At 36.2% G+C, this 15,497-nt stretch overlaps 1 protein-coding gene across 8 annotated transcripts in view; it reads left to right on the top strand.

The window, feature by feature from the left end:
• JMJD1C (jumonji domain containing 1C) overlaps positions 1 to 15,497 on the top strand; it is a 340,789-nt gene that overhangs the window by 303,115 nt on the left and 22,177 nt on the right. For 7 of the 8 annotated variants that reach the window (XM_060108909.1, XM_060108893.1, XM_060108942.1 and 4 more), the window contains 7 exons: positions 5,330 to 5,531; positions 8,678 to 8,892; positions 9,818 to 9,970; positions 12,510 to 12,599; positions 13,575 to 13,702; positions 13,892 to 14,105; positions 14,617 to 14,831. In XM_060108909.1, the coding sequence (XP_059964892.1) occupies positions 5,330 to 5,531; positions 8,678 to 8,892; positions 9,818 to 9,970; positions 12,510 to 12,599; positions 13,575 to 13,702; positions 13,892 to 14,105; positions 14,617 to 14,831 (1,217 nt within the window). The remainder of the gene's footprint in view (positions 1 to 5,329; positions 5,532 to 8,677; positions 8,893 to 9,817; positions 9,971 to 12,509; positions 12,600 to 13,574; positions 13,703 to 13,891; positions 14,106 to 14,616; positions 14,832 to 15,497) is intronic. The other variant, XM_060108900.1, reaches the window with a different exon arrangement.

Raw genomic sequence — 15,497 nt, 5'->3', positions numbered from 1 at the left:
TGTAATGTATGTGCTCATTGACTTCATTTCTACATTCTTCATTTCTATGAGTACCCTATAAGAGGAAATGAGAGAAGACCTATCAATATTTTTCCATTTTCAAGAGACTTGTAGAAATATGTTTTTACATAGCACTCAGGTTGGCAAAACCCCAGTGTGTAATTTAGTAGTTATTCAGAATTTTGACCATTTCTAAAAATTGTCAAAAGGCAGTTATAGCTATACACTAAAAGTGGATTTCTAATGCAGGCATACCTTTTATTGTGCTTTCCAGATATTGCCTTTTTTTAAAAAAAAAAACAAATTGAAGGTTTGCGGCAACGCTGTGTCGGGAAAGTCTGTCGGCACCATTTTTCCAACAACATTTGCTCACTTCATGTTTCTGTCATATTTTGGTAATTCAGACTTTTCCATCATTACTGTATAATACTTGTTTCGGTGATCTGTAATCAGTGGCCTTTGATGTTACTATTGAAAAAAGATTACAACTCATACTACTGAAAAAAGATTACAACTCACTGAAGGCTGAGATGTTGGTTAGCCTTTTTCAGCAATAAACTATTTTTAAATTAAAGTACATACATAGTTTTTTAGACATAATGCTGTTGCACACTTAATAGACTGCATTATAGTGTAAACCTAACTTTTATGTGCACTGGGAAACAAGAAAATTTGTGTACTTTATGGTGGTGGTCTGAAACTGAACCCACACTATCTCCAAGGTATGCCTGTATTAGGTATTTACCTGTAACAAGATAATAGTTGAAAAAAAATTCCTATTCACAAAAACTTCCTTTAAGTCCCACTTTTAGAAGAGAACTACTTCAAAGTAGTGTGGATGTAGCCCACATCTCACCCTTTGTCATCTGGAGAAAAATTGAAAACTTAAAAAAAAAAAAAGAAAACAATGAAATTACCTTCTATTTAACTAATAATGCTACTCATTCAAGCAGTCCTTAACAGTGGGTAAAAGTTAAATAAAAACGGGATTGGTGGTTTTGTTTGGTCATTTCTATATTCAAGAAGAACTTCCATAATAAGTAAAAGTTTCAAAACTGATAATATTTATATTTCATTTGTGACTACAACAGGGCAGAATAAGTGATACTTGCCAGTAATATTCACTATAAAGTATTTCTGTATGTTTTTACTCTAGAAGTAGTTTTTCTCAGTTTGCTTATTTTTTTTTAGGTATGTTGCACAAGGCAGAAAGCAGTTAATAGTTCACTATATCCATGTATTCATCCATATACAATATATGAAATATCTGTGACAATGTGGACATTCAAGAAGTACTGTAACAAGCATTTGGATGCTTGAAGGCTCTTATTTGGGCCTTTTTACTGAATGAGGTTTTTCCCACATGCCTGTGTGGAAACCAGAGGCAAAGTGAAGGAGAGAAAAACAGGAGGATGGAATCGTAGAAAAGGACAGTCAGAAAGTGAAAGAACAAAGGAAAATAAGCTCAACTAGAGACAGGCTGACAGACTGAAATGCAAACATAGTAAGAAGAAAGAAAGAGAGGGAGATTGACAACGAAGGATACAGGATACGTGCCATTTATTTGAGTGTTGGATTGCATGCTGTGTTGTAATGTGTTCTGCTTACTTCCCCAGTGAATTCAAGAAGCTTAGTGTGGTCAACAATTGTTTCTCTTTTGTTTCACAAAACATTTCTTTTGGTGTCTGAGTATTCAAATACTGGAGTTAAACTTACAGAAAACAGAAATAGGACTCTTCCAGCTTTTAACACTTAGAATATTCTTGAGAAGTTAAATTTATAAAATTAACTCTTAATGAAGTACATATTCTGATTTCGTTTTGAGACTGTGTATGTACATGTTCCCAAGTAAGTTTTAAGACAAAGACTGGAATCAGCACTTCCCCCTCCAAGTTGTAATGCTTAGTCAAATCTCCCCTACATAGTAAATAACATTTAGCATCAGACAGGCTATTTTAAGTCCCATTTATTCCCAAGTCCAAAGTAATACTAAGTGACTGTTAAATGCCATCTATTAATTATGGGCAGAGTTGATTTGCTTTTGTTCTGGGCTATCTAGAAAAGTTCTTTAAATTGGGAGTTCATAAATTCTAAACCTCAGTGGATTATCTCCCTCATGGATTAAATATGATCTTTATCCTTTTAATGTTCATTGGGGTTGTCATCAGTCATAGTCAATCGAAAAGAGTTACGTCTGCGCTTAGAGAATGTAATATGATTGCATAGACTATTATACGTGTATAATTATTACACAAATACGCATATCATAGTTTTTAGTACATTCTAAAGCCAGGTACAATAGAATTTGCTTTATCTGCTGTTTTAGAAAATCTTTATATCTGCTGCCTTTTGTTACTGATAATTAAAAGTTGGATGCTTTTCTGCGACTAATTTTTTACATCATTTTATGTACTGAAATTTCCCATCAGATTTAAATGTAAGTCCTGTGACGCACAAAATCAGTGGTTTAACTGTTAGCAGAGTTCATTTCTATATCTCAAAAATATTTTTTTTTTTTTTTTTTTTTTTTTTTTTGCGGTATGCGGGCCTCTCACTGTTGTGGCCTCCCCCGTTGCGGAGCACAGGCTCCGGACGCGCAGGCTCAGCGGCCATGGCTCACGGGCCCAGCCGCTCCGCGGCATATGGGATCCTCCCAGACCGGGGCACGAACCCGTATCCCCTGCATCGGCAGGCGGACTCTCAACCACTTGCGCCACCAGGGAGGCCCTCTCAAAAATATTTTTAAGGTGAAGGCATATCAGAGGTTAAAGGTTAGCATGTATTTTTCTCTTATTTTCTTCCTCAGTTTTCTGTTGCTAGAGCAGCTGCTTTGAGGATTTACTGATAGAGAACTAAGGTTGAAAATGTTCTTCTGGTATAAAGGAAGAAGAAATATCCATTGAGTTAGGTATTTTTTGTTGACTAAGTATCTAAATCTCAAACTTTTACATTTTAGATGTTACCAATAAATTATATATATAGAATTGAAAAATGGAGTTTTATTTTATTTATTGTACAAATAATATTACAGTAAAATTCATAAAAGGAGTTAGGCATAGTCATGTTTGGCCTATTCTAGAAGCAAAACACATTATATCAAAAACAGTCTACATGACCTGGACCTTCATATCTTTATAATTTATTCATTCATTTAAAAAAAAGGTCTAAGTGTCCATTTCATGTCACAGAACTGAGAGTTGCTTTGAAATGCCTGGTTCTTTCTTTATAAAACTATTTAAATTGTTCACGATAGTATGGTTATCCATACTCTTTGAACTGTTCCATTGTCTGGAATGTAAAAGCATATTGGTTAATGGTCGTTTTCTAGTCTAAATAGAAAGATTTCATTTAGTTTATTCTAGTGTAATAAAAAAATAAATAAATGATTGGAAGTAATATAACAAAGATTTATCAGCAGTGTACTACTGTTGTTCATTCTGACTTCAAGAAGCTCTGAATTTTTTATACAGTCCATAGGAGAAATCTGTCTTATACACAATGGAGGAAATAACAAACATTTTACACAAGGCTTCTGGAAACATTTTTATTCCATAAGTGGTATGTGTGCCCACATACGTGTTTCTCTAGTGGATTAAGCCAAATGGCTCCTTGCCCTAAATTAGAGAAAGAAGAGGGGAGGGCCTCCCTGGTGGCGCAAGTGGTTGAGAGTCCGCCTGCCGATGCAGGGGATACGGGTTCGTGCCCCGGTCTGGGAGGATCCCATATGCCGCGGAGCGGCTGGGCCCGTGAGCCATGGCCGCTGAGCCTGCGCATCCGGAGCCTGCGCGTCCGGAGCCTGTGCTCCGCAACGGGGGAGGCCACAACAGTGAGAGGCCCGCATACCGCAAAAAAAAAAAAAATAAAAAAAATAAAAAAAATAAAAAAAAATAAAAAAGAAGAGGGGAGAACATGTAATTGTAAAAGAACCAGGCAGCAGTCATAGGAGTGCTTAATAACTGGAACCTATTTCAAATGGGCCACCCTGGAATTTAAACACAGCACTTCCTATGTTAAGATGTATGTGATCTTGCTGTAATTGTACTACGTATGCTATCAACAGGTAAGTTGATAGTGAGAGCTCAGAACAAGAGTTCTGCTGTATCTTCTGCAAGAATTATATAATCTCAGGAGAGCACTTGAACTGCCTCTGATCGGCAAAATGGGTATGATTAGTAAACACAATGGTAGGAAATACAATTTATTCATTCAACATGATAGAAATAACAAACTGTAAATCTCAGGTCTGGTATATAGCTACATAAATATGGGCAGTGTAAGTACGCTGATAGGTGTCAACAAATACTTGCTTGTCCCAACGTGCTTTTAAGTGAATATATTTTTTTAAAATTGAGTAGGCTACATTTAACTTATATACAATATAATGTTTTGAGTTCTTGCTGCTCTATAGATGACTGATTACTTGAGCCCGTGTTATTACAACAATTAAGTTCAAGTTAATGAACGTGATGGAGCAATGATGCAGAGTATAGTAAATAAATTAATTTTTTTCCTGCAAGTAAAATTGTATAGTGCGTTTGAATTTTGTTTTTCTTTACACTTCTCTGATGCCTTTTTTCTTTATACCATCAATAAAGACAGGCAGGTTAATATTGGCTTTTTTCTTTTACATCCTTCAAACCCTTTGATTTTTCTAAAAGATACTGCTATCAAATATTGATACCAAATGGAGGGCATTATAATAAGGGAGAGATATTAGGAGAAAAATCTTAGCTCCTCTTCCCACAAACATAGTGTGATAAAATCGAAATTTGTCTTGATCCACATTTACCTTTGGAGAATCAGATTAAGTATTTCAAAACAATATAAATATATTGAAACTAGCCTGTAGTTTCTAGAAGTATTAACTTTTGGTCTTTAGGTCCTTCCTGTGCATCTTAAAAGAGCCTCCTCCTACATACAACAAATTTCTGTGTAGAAGAGCTGCATTTTTATCTATAGATTTACATAGAAAATGAATGATTATCATGTTTGCTACTATACAAATATGAATATTGAGTATGTGAAGATTTCAGTCAGCTGGAAAATTTACTTAAGTCTGCATTTCCATTATACTGACATTAAGAGTTCATTTGGTTAGTAGAATAGTAAATAGAAATGCTGCTATGGACTTTTTAGTTATTAATGAGTACCTTGAACTATAATCTCTTTTCTACAATCTTAATATATGATCATAGTTGTATAATTGACTTGAACTGGGGTTTTTTTGCCTTTATTCTCAGTGATCTTTAATTGATTTGAATATTATCTCAAGGAGTTTACCTTTCTAAAAAGTTATAATCTTGCTAATACTTTCCTACTGCTTTTACAGCTGGCATCCCTCGTTCAGTATTAAAAGACTGGCGTAAAGTCAAGAAGCTGAAGCAAACTGGGGAATCCTTTTTACAGGATGACTCCTGCTGTGAGATAGGGCCTAATTTGCAAAAGTGCAGAGAATGTAGACTTATTCGGAGTAAGAAGGGAGAAGAACCAACTCACTCACCAGTGTTTTGTAGATTTTACTACTTTAGACGGTAAGTTGAAAATAGGTAATTGGGGGAAAATATGGTAATAGGATATTGGAAATTGTACTGTCATTCTGAGGGGTTTTTGGAGGTGGGAATGAGGCTTTGAGCCTCTGTGTTTCTGAAGCATTATAAAAAGCATTATAAAAAGACACTAAACTTTTTGTGTGCCAAATTTAACAATAGTTAACTGTTAGACTAAATTCATATTCACACTGCTACTTGTTTTCATATGACCTTTCTCTTCTGAGAGATTTATTATTCCTTAATGAGAAAATGTTAGCATTTTTTCTAAGTTATAGGAAACAGCAGTTTAAGTATTTTTTTTTATTTATATAAAACAAAACAATGTCACATTTATATCTGTGCATTAGCCACAATAAAAGTCTATAAATCTGGGTAAACAATCTAGACATTAAACTAAAGTCGGTATGTTACATTACAGATACCCATACTTTGGGTTTTGTTTTTGTTTAAATTTATTTATTTTTGGCTGCATTGGGTCTTTGTTGCTGCGTGCCAGCCTTCTCTAGTTGTGATGAGCAGGGGTTACTCTTCATTGCAGTGTGCGGGCCTCTCATTGCGGTGGCTTCTCTTGTTGTGGAGCACAGGCTCTAGGCGTGCGGCTTAAGTAGTTGTGGCTCACGGGCTCTAGAGCACAGGCTCAATAGTTGTGGCACACGGGCTTAGTTGCTCTGCAGCACGTGGGATCTTCCCGGACCAGGGCTTGAACCTGTGTCCCTTGCATTGGCAGGTGGATTCTTAATCACTGCGCCACCAGGGAAGCCCATTTTGGGGTTTTTTAAATTTTGTTTTTATTTTAATTTTTATTGGAGTATAGATACCCACACTTTTGTTTTGTTAAACATATGTAGCTATAAAAATATAAGTTATAAAATGACAAGAAGGATTTGTTAGTAGCACGTCACATTTCACAGGTTTTGTGGTAAATATAAAAACAACTTAATAGTTGTTATGGGCTTCTCCGGTGGCACAGTGGTTAAGAATCCACCTGCCAATGCAGGGGACACAGGTTCGAGCCCTTGTCCAGGAAGATCCTACATGCCGCACAGCAGCTAAGCCCATGCGCCACAACTACTGAACCCGTGCTCTACAGCCCACGAGCCACAACTACTGAGCCCGCGCGCCTAAAGCCCGTGCTCCACAACAAGAGAAGCCACTGCAACGAGAAGCCTGCGCACCACAACAAGGAGTAGCCCCCGCTCACCACAACTAGAGAAAGCCTGCGCGCAGCAACGAAGACCCAACACAGCCAAAAATAAATGAATAAAATAAATTTTTTAAAAGTTGTTATTAACATATACTACTGTAATATTAATATTACTAAATAATACTTTAATACGAAAAATTTATAGACTTATAAGAGTTTAAAGAATAGCTGGGTAACCCAGCCAGTAGAAACTAGTTAATTTCTCAGATTCTAGAATCAGTCATTCCTGGATTTTGGTTCCAGCTCTGTCCTTAGTTCCTGTGTGACTTTATTAACTGTAGTAGGACTACAGCTAAGCCTGTCTCATCTGCATAATATGAATGATAGTGGTACCTACCTCACAGAGATTTCATGATGATGAAATGAGAATAAAGTACACAGAGTTCTTAGCATAGTACCAAGCATGTATGGAATGCACCTATGATGTTGCCTGCAGTTATTTTCCTATTCATCATCATCTTCTTCCTAAGAAGTTACGAGGCACTTTGCTGTGGCAAATAAATGTACTATGCTGGTGGCCCAGTAGAGACCCCAAAAATATGTATTGGCAGAAGCAGAACATTTCTTCTTTACTTCATGGTTTTTCTAGCCAACAATCCCCAAAGGACAGACAGCTTCAAAGAATAGTTATAGAAGGTAGTCCACATGGAAGTACAGAAAAGGTGGAAAAGGAATCAGAAGGAAAGTAGATTTGAAGAGATAAGAAAACCTTTGGAAAAGTTTTAAGGAAGGAAAGGTAGACATAACACAAAGCTGAAATAAGATGATGGGTTGTCATGAAAGGAGAAAGTTTTTTTTAAGAAAAAGAGGGAAAGGTAATAAAGGTATAGGAAGAATTGGTAAAAGGAATGTTGTTGGTATTGTCCATTTGAAAAATACAGGCTGATTTCTAATGTGCTTCTGATATCCCCTCTTTGAGAGTAAAGAGTGAGTTCAAAAGACAGTTGAGAAATAACCGTCAGCCTGTAGGAGAATGGCAATTTTTCCTTCCATTTACCTTAAACTCTCTGAATTGAGTGGTTACATAAATTGGATATCAGAAGTAAGAGAAGGAAGTAAGCACAGTAATTGAGTTCCTAATATACTATTAAGAATTTCAATCTTGTTCCTCCAAATCATGTTAATGAAGTGTCATTTTAATTAGTGAGGAAGATGGGATTTTTTTGTTTTTTATTTATTTTTGGCTGCATTGGGTCTTCGTTGCTATGCGCAGGCTTTCTCTAGTTGCAGCGAGCGGGGGCTACTCTTTGTTGCGTTGTGCAGGCTTCTCATTGCGGTGGCTTCTCTTGTCACGGAGCGCAGGCTCTAGGCGCGCGGGCTTCAGTAGTTGTGGCACACAGGCTTCATTGCTCCGCGGCATGTGGGATCATCCTGGACCAGGGCTTGAACCAGTGTCTCCTGCATTGGCATGCAGATTCTTAACCACTGCGCCACCAGGGAAGCCCAAGAAAATGTATTTTTTAATTTAGCTTTTTTTTTTTTAAATCTCAGTGAGTCTTAGGTGATTTACGGTATTTTCAACTTTAGAGAGTGCTGGCTTAGATTATGTATAAAATAACTGCATTGCTCAAGGCAGCATTCGGCCAACATTTTAACTCTTTTCCTCATGAAACACTTGGACAGTTTTCATTTGACTGGAGTTAAATAGTTAAGTATAAGTGATAGGTTATTTCAAGAAATAAGATTTTACCTAAAATTGGTGCCACTGCATTGCCATTTGTGTAGCACTATGGGAGTCAAAAGTTGGTTAAAGTTTATTAATAAAGTTTGTATGTATAAAGAACCACTCTATTTTCATGTTTTTTAATTGTAAATTTATATATTTATAATGTAATATAAAAATATAAATTAATTATACATTTACAACTTTTAAAACCTGGACTTCTGTCTTGTTATCTAATGCTTTTATGTTTTAATGTTTCAGATTGTCTTTTAGTAAAAATGGAGTGGTTAGAATAGATGGCTTCTCTTCTCCTGACCAATATGATGATGAAGCTCTGAGTCTATGGACACATGAAAATTATGAAGATGATGAAGTAGACATAGAAACTTCAAAATACATCTTGGATATAATAGGTGATAAGTTCTGTCAGTTAGTAACATCTGAAAAAACAGCTTTGTCCTGGGTGAAAAAGGATGGTAAGGAAGTTAAATACTTAGAACATGCAACTATACACATTTTATTTTAAGAATTTCTCTTTGGAATATGTTTTATCTGTGGGAGAAGTCCTTAATCTTACCTAGGCTTGTTTACTTTTAATTTTGATAATGACACTTTTATGTGCAAATGTACCTATATGTAATTAAGGTAACATATTTTCCAACTGAGGTTGAATTGGATTAGCAGTTTGTGAAATTACAATAGCATTTTGGTATTTCTGCCATTATGACATAACTGAACACGGTAAAGACACTTTGGATGTGAAATTGGGAAACTTCAGCATTTGCCATATAAAGACATAATCCATCCCAAATATTTAAGGTTTTTATCTCATGTGGTTCATCACAGTCTTTGGAGTTAGATAGACTTACATTTGTATCTCAACTTTATTCCTTGTTAACTGTATGAAATGGGAATGATAACTACATCATAGGTTTGTTTTTAAAGTAGTTATGTGATATTTACTAAGTAAAGCACCTAACATACTAGGTGCTCAAAATGTTAGCTTCTATTCCTTCCCATCCCTTAAGTCAGTAGTTCGTCCCCCGGGGGACATTTTGCAATGACTCAAGACGTTTTTGGTTGCATAACTGAAAGGTGTTGGGGGTATAGAGAATTAGCATCTACAGGTGGAGCCCCAGATGCCACTGTGCAGGGTAGTTGCCCACAAAAGAGAATTATTCATCCAAATATCAAGGGCGCCAGGATTGAGAAACCCTCCATTAGATGTAAGTCTTCTGAAGAGAATTACTAGTTACATCAAGAAATCTGCTATTGACTGTTAATTAATAAATCCTTCAAAGTTTTTGGTTTGCCTGTAAATTTTTGTTTTTGTGCATTTCAGTGAAAATTGTATGGAAAAGAGCATGTTTGCCTTTAAATTTTTATTTCCCTGTATTTCAGCCAAAATTGCCTGGAAAAGAGCAGTGAGAGGAGTCCGGGAGATGTGTGATGCATGTGAAGCAACATTGTTTAACATTCATTGGGTTTGTCAAAAATGTGGATTTGTGGTCTGCTTAGATTGTTACAAGGCAAAGGAAAGGAAGAGTTCTAGAGGTTAGTTATAACTTCATGTAAGTTGAAATTTTTTTTAGGACCGCTCATCTAGAAAATTAGATGAATTAGATGAGTTTTTTCCCTACCTTCCTTAATTATGAATATATTACATTAAGGAAGTTTTATGAAGCTTATGTTTAAAAAAGGAGGAGTTAACCACAGTTTATTAAAATAGCCAGATTTTCTACAATAAAACTGCATCTACATCTTTTTTAGCCTGATTAGTAGATCCACTCTCTCATTTCAGTCAGATTAATGCAGCCCAAATTTAGGTTAGGCTTTGCTGCTTTCAGATTCCACTGTGTCACAGCCTGCAGTGTCTTATAGAACCTGTTAATTAATTAATTTATTGTTGCTGTGTTGGATCTTCGTTTCTGTGTGAGGGCTTTCTCTAGTTGTGGCAAGTGGGGGCCACTCTTCATCGCGGTGTGTGGGCCTCTCACTATCGCGGCCTCTCTTGTTGCGGAGCGCAGGCTCAGTAGTTGTGGCTCACGGGCCTAGTAGCTCTGCGGCATGTAGGATCCTCCCAGACCAGGGCTCGAACCCGTGTCCCCTGCATTAGCAGGCAGACTTTCAACCACTGCGCCACCAGGGAAGCCCCAGAACTTATTAGTTATACAGTCAAGCACATAAGTCACAATTGCATACTTACTAGGGTGAATTGATTTTTCTAAACATTGGTCCATAAAGTTTAAATCCAAATGTTCAAGAATATGCTACCACTAGCACCATTTATCCACTAGTTAGAAAATGAGGAAGTCTTTATTATATATGAAAACAGCCTTTGAAATGATTATTTCTAATTTCTAGAGAAGTAAAATGGCACAAAACAGTGTTCTGCATGTTAATACATTTGGAAGATAATAATTTAAAAAGAAAGTAACTAACTATACCTTTTGTCATGGTACAAGTGTTTTAGAAGAAGTTCATCCAAGGCAGTTAAGGAAGTAGCTACTTAAATACTGGTAACCTGAAGGTTTTGGGGGTAAAGTCTTAATGAGAGGATTCAAACTGTGGAAGTATTAGAAGTAAAATCATGTTTAGTGATAAGACTATTTATTCATTATTTAAAAACGGTGAATGTCATTTTCATTCCAGACAGCTCTTTTTCAAAGTAGTATGTCAGATAGATGAACCATGATTTAGCCATCAGTATCTTTTCCACTGATAGGATTACTAAAACCTGGCCCTTTCTAACCCTTTTTCTTATACACCCAGCGTTTACCAAAGAGACTTGAGCAAGTGGGAGAGCATCTATAGCTAGTTGTTTCTGTGATATGCAAAAGATACATGAGTAGAATGTAAAACCATAATAAGGAATGCATTTTAGGCAGTTAAATATCTTCAAAACCCTAAAAATCTATTTGGATATTTTTGGTTGATAGAAGAACTAGCTGCAGTGTTATAAAACTTCATTCCTTTTTTACTGGTTCCATGTTACTTTCATTTTCCCTTTGCCAAATTAAAAACTTAATTTTAATGTTATATTTTGTTATATGCATATATAAGCATGACTTTTTTAAACAAGATAGGGTATGCATAATAAACATAATAGTTGTGTTGCTGTCAGTTATCATAGTACTATTTTTAAAATGTAGTCTGTCAGTCACCATATTGTTTTTTTAAGTATAACCTATATGCCTTGAGTTGTATTCTATGTTATATATATATATATTATTTCACTAATAAATATTGTAATAAGCTCACATTGACTAGGTTATAGCTTTATATAGTGGTAACTAAACCTAGTGTCTAAAATATAACTAGTTAGAGAACATTTACAAGTTACTATGTAGGTTTTGTAGGGAAAGTCAGAACACTTTTAACGAAAACCAGTTTTAGGCTAGATTTGAATTTTATTTCCTCTGAAACTTTTCATGAAATAGTTCTAGATTTTTTTATGCTGAATTTAATGAGCTTTTTGATACTTACTGAAGCTCTTACAGCCACATCATAGATAAGTAGTTATCTATATCATTAAATTTATAGAAGATGTCCTTGAGATCAAGGTATTGAATATTTTTCCTTTGTATGGTATGCCTCATGCTATGCCTTAATACATCGACTCTTCCAGGTATGGAGCCTTATTGCAGTAATAGCAATTAAATACTGTCTTATCAAGTTGAGGCTTTTCACATGTCTTGTGACAGTTTGTGTCTTTGACCCATTAGAAAAAAATGAGTTGGCAGTAGCCTCAAACTTATGAGTCTAATGTGCTAAGATCAGGCAAAAGCCCTGTTTGGCACAAATAGCTAAGAGTAAAAAATTAGCTACAGGGAAGATTGAGGTGACTGATAACATTAATGAGACTAAAGAATGGTCATTTTAGAAAAGGCTAGTAACATTGTATCTGTTTTGTATCATGTTTTTATAAAATTCTCAGAAGAGTGGAACTGCCTTTTTTTTTTTTTAAGAAGCAAACATATGAAGCCTACCATTGACATTTTACATAATTGCTAAACTCTTTATATGTAAACCATCAATTTTATAATTCTAAAACCATGACTAATATAAAAGTATGTATGTTACTATCTTACAGATAAAGAACTGTATGCTTGGATGAAGTGTGTGAAGGGACAGCCTCATGATCACAAACATTTAATGCCAACTCAAATTATACCTGGTTCTGGTAAGTATAAATATACATTATTTTTTGGCTGCATTGGGTCTTTGTTGCTGTGTGCAGGCTTTCTCTAGTTGTGGGAGTGGGGGCTACTCTTGGTTACAGTGCACAGGCTTCTCATTGCAGTGGCTTCTCGTTGCACAGCAAAGGCTCTAGGCACGCAAGCTTCAGTACTTGTGGCACTAGGGCTCAGTAGTTGTGGCTCACGGGCTCTAGAGTGCAGGCTCAGTAGTTGTGGCGCTCGGGCTTAGTTGTTCCGCGACATGTGGGATCTTCCCAGGCCAGGGCTCGAATCCGTGTCCCCTGCACTGGTGGGCGGATTCTTAACCACTGAGCCACCAGTGAAGCCCTAAATATACATTATTGACTTAGTAGTGTAACAGGTCTGTTGTTCCAGATTACTTAGAAGTATGTCAATAGTAGTAGAAAGAAGTGGTAAGGTTTATATAATCTTGAATTGTTCTTGCTCTGTTCTTAGAATCCTCTGTGTAATAAAGTTAGCAGGATAAGCCCAGACCCAGTGATGAAGAAAGCCTTAGAGGAACCATTTTAGCAGGGGAAAACTGGGAATTCTCTGGCAGTCCAGTGGTTAGGGCTCCACGCTCCCACTGCAGGGGGCACAGGTTTGATCCCTAGACGGGGAACTAAAATCCCACAAGCCACACCGCGCAGCCAGAAAAAGGGGGGTCGTGGGGCGGGGAGACTAGAGTGTAATGAAGAAGCATATTAGATGTATTTATTACAGGTTATTCTACTTTTTTTTGTTTTTTTGAGCATAATGATTTTTGATCATAGAGGTAAAAGAAAAGAATAGAGAACATGAATTTGGTTGAATGATCAAACCTGAAATAGATGGAAGGGATGAAGGAAAAAATGGAAGAAAAGTTGAGAAGGCACAGAAAACCTCCACAAGAAAAACAAAAAATTATTATAATCTTAACAACTAGTGATGATCTTTTTATTAACCATTTTATTTTGTAGTTTTGACAGATCTTCTAGATGCGATGCACACTCTTAGAGAAAAATATGGTATTAAATCCCATTGTCATTGTACTAACAAACAGAATATACAAGTTGGAAATTTTTCTGCTATGAATGGTGTGTCTCAAGTGAGTAAAAATCTCTATTCAAATAAAATTCATGGTTAAATTAATCAGCTTTGATATTTGAAATCCAATTTAGGATTTGTGTTTTATAAATTACGTTTCCTGTGTTACTGTATAAATGTAACCTCTATTTTTAACTCTGAATAATTGAAGAAATAATATTTTAAAAATTCAACTGTTCTACCTTTGTAGGTTTTACAGAATGTTCTTAATCACAGTAATAAAATTTCTCTGTGCATGCCTGAGTCTCAGCAGCAAAATACCCCTCAGAAGCCAGAGAGTAATGGCAACAGCAGCCCAGAGAGTGATGTAAGCACAGACAGCAAGTTAACTCCTCCAGAATCCCAGTCACCACTGCACTGGTTAGCAGATCTTGCAGAGCAAAAGGCCAGAGAGGAAAAAAAAGGTAAACCTAATTTATTATCTAATAGAGAATTGTAATCAACTGTGTAGTATTATACATTAACGTTCTACTGTTCGCTTAGAACAGTTTACTTTTGTCTTTTGCTCTCATTGTGGCTTAGGTTTTAACATTTGTCTTTTCTTACTAGGAACTCGACTTCCTGTGATCTTATCAAAGTTAGTTACAGAATCATCTGTAGATGAGCGTATCAGTAAAGCCACCAGAGCGATAGATTTGTAACTTACCTACACTTTCTCCCCGTCTTAGCTATAGCATTTTTCCTTTGAGACAGGTACAAACTCACCTACATGTCTAAAACACTGAGGAAGGCCTTTTCATATTCAAACTATTTGACTCCTGAAGGATCTAACCCATCCTCTGGTGTGTGTTCAGGTGAATAAATGACTAGTGCTACAGTTTTCATCTCTCACTGTAAAATGTAGGATGCCAGCTTTGTCTGTACTTTAGCAGCATGTTTAATTTTATTTGAATTTTGTAAAATGTTTTATTTCAGAAAACAAAGAATTTGCCCTTGAAAAGCAAATTAAAGAAGAGAGAGAACAAGACAACCCTGATTCTCCCAATAGCAGAACATCACCTCCTGTGTCCCAGAATAATGAACAAGGCTCAACATTACGAGATTTGCTGACCACAACAGCTGGCAAGCTACGTGTGGGTTCTACAGATGCTGGCATTGCCTTTGCACCAGTTTATTCAATGGGAACCCCCGTGAGTGAGATGCCAGATTTTTGGATTTCATATGGGCCTTAAATTTAGATTTGGGGTCTTGGCTGTGAACTACACAATAAATAGATGCACATGAAATCAAATAAACCAAATTACTAAGCATGTTCCTATTTGCATTATAATTCTCATAACTTAAAAGCCAGAGATTTTGTTCTTTTCCCAGGTGAAAAGGGTTGCAGAGGGGCACTTTGATTCCAAAAGAGTCCTAACATACTCCTTCAGAATTTGAAAACCGTGTATCTAGTTGGGGGAAGGGAGGGGGGGCAGGGAATGACATGGATGTGAATGTTTTGTTACTTAAAATATTTAGACATCAATTTTTGCTTTAATTATTCACCAAAAAAATTTTATAAAGTAAAAACAGAAAAATTGCATAGGTAGACACAAATTTTTAGTGGCTTTTAAAAGTATTTGGGAGAGTGTACCTATTTGTTCCCTCGGCCCCAATCCTAAAACAATATAAAAGGAAGACCACACTTCTGGTTTCTGCAGATCTGGCAGTTTCTCACATGGAGACCACCCTACTTCTGCTTCCCACTCTCAAGAATAGTGTAGGGACTAGAGATCCATATCCATTGACATGATTCTTGAAGCCAGATATATTGTTTGTGTTGGTTGCTTGCTATGTAATAGTAAATAAAAGCAAAA

This window comes from Mesoplodon densirostris, chromosome 1, assembly GCF_025265405.1.
Source record: "Mesoplodon densirostris isolate mMesDen1 chromosome 1, mMesDen1 primary haplotype, whole genome shotgun sequence".
NCBI lineage: Eukaryota > Metazoa > Chordata > Mammalia > Artiodactyla > Ziphiidae > Mesoplodon > Mesoplodon densirostris.
Note: the sequence above shows the minus strand (reverse complement) of the source record. Positions and strands in the feature narration are given on the sequence as shown.